Source organism: Chiloscyllium plagiosum, chromosome 3 (genome assembly GCF_004010195.1).
Source record: "Chiloscyllium plagiosum isolate BGI_BamShark_2017 chromosome 3, ASM401019v2, whole genome shotgun sequence".
NCBI lineage: Eukaryota > Metazoa > Chordata > Chondrichthyes > Orectolobiformes > Hemiscylliidae > Chiloscyllium > Chiloscyllium plagiosum.
The window spans coordinates 109,698,778-109,705,828 of record NC_057712.1 but is presented as its reverse complement, the minus strand read 5'-3'; the positions used below and the strand labels follow the sequence as shown (position 1 = coordinate 109,705,828).

Genomic DNA, 7,051 nt, shown 5'->3' with positions numbered 1-7,051 from the left:
AGTTCTGTATCCAAATGGCTAGTTCTCCCCTGTATTCCATGAGTCTAACCTTGCTAATCAGTCTCCCATGGGGAACCTTGTCGAATGCCTTACTGAAGTCCATATAGATCACATCTACTGCTCTGCCCTCATCAATCTTCTTTGTTACTTCATCAAAAAACTCAATCATGTTTGTGAGAAATGATTTCCCACGCACAAAGCCATGTTGACTTCTTGCAGTTCAATGTTTTACTTGTATAAATCACTCCTTTTCAACCCCACATCCCCCTCTTCCTGAAACCTGAGTTGAACTATTTACTGTGATAAGTGAAATAATTGTTTACGTGGTAAGACTCAAGTAATTGGCAGAAGTAATTTCTTTATCCTGTATCTTATTTTAGATTCGGCCAGTTGTTGAGCAGGTTTTTTCATTCTCGCAAGTACCCAAGGCCTTCCTGAAACTAGAAGGTGGTCACGCACGAGGGAAGACTGTCATTGATGGGAATAAAGGATGTTTATAATAGGAGCTGAAGATCTGTACAGACCAGTGTTTGATGTTATGTCCACTTATTTCTATTTTCAATAGCTGCAATAAACAGACTCCAGCAATTAACTCGAAACGTTGTACATTTTATTTAAAGTTGTTACATATACATGATTCAGTACCTTGAACGAATACAGTAGTTCAGCTGTTGTAGATAGTAAAAGGGGTAATAAAACACTGTCCATGAAAACAATTGTCAAGCGCTAGTGTAACAATAGTTCAGCTGGTGAAAGCAAGGAATCGGGGTAACATAGGTAAAGTTAGACAGCATTAAATCTCAGATTAAAACTATACCACCATACTGGTACAGTTCTCAAGTTATTCCCATTACCTCAAACTGCCATTAAAGCATCTGATAGACATTAGAAGTTCTGTGTACTTAGCGTGATCAATTAAAAGGTTAAAAAAGTTCTCAAATTACAAATTGCTACAACCGATGCAGATTACAATCCTTGACACAATTATCAAACAAAACAGCTGTTTATAAACATCTCCTGATTCCCCAACAGAAAACAATCCTGCCCTGCCAGTAAGATGTCTCAGTGTGTGACACAAGCAGAAGTGATCTAACACCAATGCTACCATTGTTTTCAATTAGACCTGTTGTCAGGTAGTTCTTTGGAATGTTTTGCTTTTAAATTTTTGTGTTCCTAATGCAAACACTACACATATTGGCAGTAATTCAAAACTCTAAATTAAAATCAGGAACTCCATCTGGGAGCAACACCATTTTAAAGGATAGTTCTTAAATTGAAACTAAAATGAATTGACTTGTTAATTGATTCAAAAGCTGAGAGCACAATTGTCCAACTAAATGTTTTGTACTTTAATGTTTTGAACAAATTGGAAGACAGCAGCATAGTGCTTGCTACATGAAGTAATTCAGCTCATCTGCCAAGGACGTCATGGTGCAATGAAACAGTAACCTGTTTACCAACATTTTATCTTCTGACCTTCCAACCAAGAATAGCAAAATATACAATACTCTGAAATGTAGATGCTACCATTTATGTTAATTATGGCATTCAAAGTGATTGATATTCAATCTTATTTGACCACTGTGTGAAAAACTCCTTTGAAATGAATGGAATCGAATATGACATATTTCAACAATTCTAATGTGCTGCATCACTAAAAAATAGAGGACATTAAACCCAAATAATAAACAAGCCTTCTGATGTTCAATAAAACTGTAGAGTGAGCACAATATTTGTCAAGTATAAATATCTGTTTCTTTTAATCTAAAGGAGGATTTCAAAGCATTTACATTCAATACTGAAACAACAACAACCAGGCCCTGCTGCCAATATATGAACTAATCTTGAAAAATGATAAAGACCTAAGACTCTACATCAGATCTGGTTATGTTGCATAGTGAGCAGTACTTGCTTAGAAATAAACATTTAATTGAGATGACCTTTCTACCAGTCTTGCCCTGAATTCCAATTTACTATGCCTGGAATTCACTTAGAAGTGAAACATTGCACTTCCAGTAGTAAAATGAAGAGGTTTACAATATTTCAAAAGTGCCTCAAATATTTTGATTTCCTGTTTCTGCTTGGAATGAATCAAAGGATTTCCAGATCCCATCTTTGTGTTTGTTGAACTTCATCAAGTCTGCTGAGAATGGTTTGATTCTGGTCGTAATGTTGACCGCCTTTAAAAGCAATAAGATTACAATGGTTAGACAAATTTAATGAAAAGCTGGGTTTTTTGAGACAAAGTTTAACTCTGGTCAAAATCTATCAATCTTGACTACACAGCCTTTTCAAACAATGCATACAATCATCATTGTGAATGGGTACTTGCTGAAAGAAGGTTTATTTAAATTAAAATCTGTAGAGTCAGCTTGGTGCTATCTTGTTGCCGGTTGTTCAAGACCAGCCTAGAGAGATTGATGGAACCTTCATGTCTCTCCCATGGCTGTAGGGACTTATGTGAAATATCTTTCAGCGTTCTTAATCCTATTGCTTGTGGATCTGGGTTTGCAGTTTCTATAGACTTCTGGTAGGACTCTTCATACTGGATGCCAATCTCTGATTTTTTTCTCTGCAGATACTACTAGATTTCTAGCATTTTGTGTGTTTGCTGGAAGAACAACATCTTATCTTCAGACTAGGCACGTTGCAACCTTCTGGACTTAACACTGAATCAGCACCTTCAGATTGTGAAACTACTCCCATTCCTTCCCTTTCCACAGTCCCCTGTGCCCCCCTCCCCCGCCAACTATTGCACAAACGCTATCCCCTCCACACTTCACACCGGGGGCTCTAAAGAGTCACTTAGACTCAGTGTTAGCTTGCTCTCTCTCCATGGATGCTGCTTGACCCACTATGATCTCCAACATTTCTTTGATGTCAGTTAAGATTCCAGCATCTGCAGTGATCTCCAGCATTTGCTCCTTCTCTCTGTGTTTGTATCACTTTAAGCCCTTGTTGCCTGCAGGGATTCTGCAATCCAGTCAGTTTGGGAAGATTTTCAAACCTAGATGGTGAGCAACATACTATTCGCGATAAAACAAAAAAAAAACTGGACTCCTTAAACTTCACCTCAAAGTAAAAATAGCTAATAAAAATTGCTGTGTATAATTCTAAATATTCTGAACACCTTTTTAAATATTTGTCAGATTTAGCCACAAATGGCTTTAGATTATCAAATTCAGTTTTGAAATTTTCAAGACAAAGACTGTGCTGCTCTAAGCAATTTGTTCTCTACAGTTGGCCTTTTCCGATTTTTCTCCGATGTGAGTGGGCTGGCGAGACCAATATTTGTCCATCCCTAATTGCTCTCTGCACTTCTTTAAGGAGCATAAGCATGTACATTTGTGAAACGTCAAGGTCAGAAGGCTCAGATTCAAATCCCACCTGTTCTAGAGGTGCGTTGTAGTATCTCTGAGCAAGCCAATTAAAAATATGTTGATTTTAAAAGGTACAGGACGGAATGTAAATGTTTGTGCAAATCATCTCTCACTCCTCATGGAGGCAGGCAGAACGGATGAAGGCAACACTTACTCCCTCGATAACAATGCTGAAAGGTGCTTTTTTGGAGCAGGAAATGAGAAAGACATTTTTTGCTTTTGCTAAATAAAAAAATAAAGTTTGTGCACATAGTTCACAGACACTAGGACAAGACAGTATTTTTAACATAATGTACCTCCTTTGATAAGAAGCAGCCTAACTACTATAGCCTGATCAGAGGTCAGCTTTCCTCCTCACCCGCACTCCAAATGAGCCATTTAAGATGAGAATTTAACATTAATTGTGCCCCACTATCTTGCTTGGTATGTTTATTTGAAATCTGACCTGCTTGGAGTTTTATGAATGAAATGTAGCAATGGCCATTTAGCAAATAAAACATCTGAATAAAATTAATTGCTTGAAATAAAGTCTTGTTGCATAGTGAGACTGCCCAGCAGATAAAATACTTTCCACACCCTATGACTACCACCCGCATGCCTAAAACTTGAATCACAAGCACGTTTGAAATTACTTGTACCATAAGAATGTAAAACTATGCTTGTCCCGACAAAACAAATATTGATGAAATTTTTTCTGACAAGAATGTGCCATTCGTTTCAAAGAGACATTGTCCTTAATTATCAGCTATACGTCACAATATTCAGATTGTTTTTAGGTAACATTATAACAAATATGGTACAAATGCAGATAGATGAAGTTGAGATAGTGATCTAATTAAATATAGGAACAAGTCTAAAGGGGCTGAAAAATCTTCTGATTTGTAAGTGTCGAGTTCAGCAATGTTAGAAATTCAGTGTGAACAGACATACTGGCAGCCTATGGGCATACTTGTCTGAAAACATCTGATTTCAGAAACTAAGCAAACTCAGGTTTGCCAAGTGCCTGCATGGGAGACACTCTGGGAATACCACGTGCAGTATTTATTAAAAGGGTAGACACTGTCAAAGATAAAGGCTTCTGAGAGCACTAAATAAATGATGCTGTGATTGATGGAATAATGTGTATGTGTCAGTTTTACCTAGTAAACAGTCTGTGTAGTGAAATGGTATACTGGAACAAGGGTTTTCAAACACTATTTAAATAATTTATAGACTGGGTTAACAAGCACATAGTATTCTTCAGAGCTCATGTAAACTGCATGTCTAACCAAGCCCTGATATTGACTTTTCTAACCAAATGAAGCTGTAAATTTTACACTTTGTTAAATGAGTATTAGAGCTTTAAAAGTGCAGTCCTCACTGACTGCATATTGGTCAATGAGTATTTCATGGATAAGTGAATACGTTGCATTTGTATAACACCTTTAACAAATGCATTTCACAGAAGTGATACCAAACAAAATTTGGCACCAAGCTAATTAAAGTGATACAATATTAAAAAAGATGAGCAGAAATACAGTCAGTGTTACATTTTAAGGAATAACCATTAAAAAATGGAGTGCGGCGGGTAGTTAGATTACAGCCTAGGCAGCTGAAGGCTTGGCCACCCTAGAGTGAAACAATGAAAGTTGAACAGGTTTACTTGGCAGTAAACCTGTTGGACTATAACCTGATGTTGTGTGATTTTTAACTTTGTCCCACTCCAATACTGGCACCTCCACATCATAACTTGCTGCTAAATGCTCAAAAACCTCAAAATCCCTTCCTCTAAAATACAGATCACCTGAACAAAGTATTTTAAAGTTGTGAAATAAATATATTTTGATAGGTTAGGAAAACTGCAAGGTTCATAATAATGCAAATATAATTAGCTGCAAATATGCCAAGACTTGACAACTCTATGACATTTTGTAACCTGTTGACAATTTTTTTCTAACACATTCCTGGCAAGAATATTGCTGTTTATGAACGAAAGACAAGAACTTGAATTTATATCATGCTTTTAATGACCTCAGGACATCCCACACCCATTTCTTTCTTTCAAAATTAATTTTCACACTGCAAGTTCTAACCAATCTGGTTGGCAGCAGGATGTAGTTAGATGAATTTGCAATATAATTAGCATATGATTTAGAATATCATCAACAGCACAGAGTTTGATCCCCATTCGACCTTAAGTAGATTTAGGGCCTGCCTCCTCACCCTCTCCTCTTATAAAATCAGAGCATCGGCCATGGTTTGATTACCATCAAAAAAATCTAGGATGAAATTGAGAAGAATTTATTTTGGTCACACTTGACCTTGAATAAGAATTGATCAGGACACAAAGAAGTACATTGATCGACTTCAAAGTGGTGCCTTGGGACCTTTTACGTGCACTTGAGCTGACAGTCTTGGCCCCAGTTTAACTTTACTCTCAAATAGCAGCACATCAGACAATGCAGATACCTTCACATACTCCTCTACACAAAGAGGCTAGATTTTCTGATTCAGTCTGCCGGAATAGCACTGTAAATCACAATCTGCTGTCTCAGCAGCTAATGCATTACCTGTAAGCCATAAATCATACATAAATACACCTGATGTTCTTCTAAAACATTCATTAAATTAATATTTGTACCACACAATTATTTACAATTCAAACTTTAAAATAAGATCCATACCGATCCCATTCACACATCTTCTCTAATCTACAGTTACTTCAGCCTAATAACACTTTGATTTTGAACTTCTCATTCTTTTGTTCAAGATGCTCTATGGCCATGCCTCTCTTTTACTTTATCACCTTATCTGGTCTTACAACCCTATGAGAATTCTTTGTTCTTCAAATTCTGGATATTTCACATACACTGTTTTTGCTGTTCCATAATTAGGGTTACGCCATTGTTACCTTGGCCCTAAGCTCTGAATTTCCCTCACTAGATCTCTGTTCTAACCTCTCTCCCTTCAAAGACACTCCTTTTACAATCTCTTTTGTTGAGTCTTTGTTCCCTTTCCTGATATTTATGTGATGGACATTTTTGTTTTGCTTATGCTCCTATGAACTGCGGTTAAGAATCTGTACCATATCAAAGACACTGTATGAATGAAATTTCAGATTTTCAGCATCTGCAGCATTTTGCTCTTGTCAAATAAGTGTGATCATTGTTGAGATCACATATGAATCAGATATTACTGCCATCAAATTTGATTATGCTAAGCAAAATAAACACCAATATACCAACAATTTATGATTTCATATAATCTCCCAGTCAAAAAATGCAACATATATATAATTTGAATATCTTTCATACAATATGTGTAATTGCTACAATGGACTTTACATGCGAGTGCCCTTTTTAAACTGTTTCCACTCTTAGTCTTGAATTTCAATCCTATTCAATTTTGAACGAGGTCAGCAATTTTCAAATCCCATCATGGTCAATTGTGAAACCAAGTTTTTAAACCCTGTTCAAGTATGGACAATCACCAGGAAATGACCAACTTATTCCTAAACATCCATCAAGAAAGAGGGCAGCACAATCTTACCTGTTCTTCTCTCTTTTAATGTGTCTATTCCCCTATGTTACATATTTGAATCTGGCTGGTGTTGCTATATCTAAACAGCAAATATCGAATGGGGAGTGAGGGGAACACTTTCTCACAATAAATCTACCAGGTCTTTTACATTG

The 7,051-nt window shown here is 36.6% G+C and overlaps 2 protein-coding genes across 5 annotated transcripts in view; one reads left to right on the top strand and one right to left on the bottom strand.

Moving 5' to 3' along the window:
* rtn4ip1 (reticulon 4 interacting protein 1) overlaps positions 1 to 592 on the top strand; it is a 52,425-nt gene extending 51,833 nt beyond the window's left edge. The window contains exon 9 of the mRNA XM_043687051.1: positions 381 to 592. Within this exon, the coding sequence (XP_043542986.1) occupies positions 381 to 500 (120 nt within the window). The 3' untranslated portion in view covers positions 501 to 592. The remainder of the gene's footprint in view (positions 1 to 380) is intronic.
* LOC122548418 overlaps positions 589 to 7,051 on the bottom strand; it is a 208,612-nt gene continuing 202,149 nt past the window's right edge. For all 4 annotated transcript variants that reach the window (XM_043687046.1, XM_043687047.1, XM_043687048.1 and 1 more), the window contains one exon: positions 589 to 2,180. In XM_043687046.1, the coding sequence (XP_043542981.1) occupies positions 2,092 to 2,180 (89 nt within the window). In that variant the 3' untranslated portion in view covers positions 589 to 2,091. The remainder of the gene's footprint in view (positions 2,181 to 7,051) is intronic.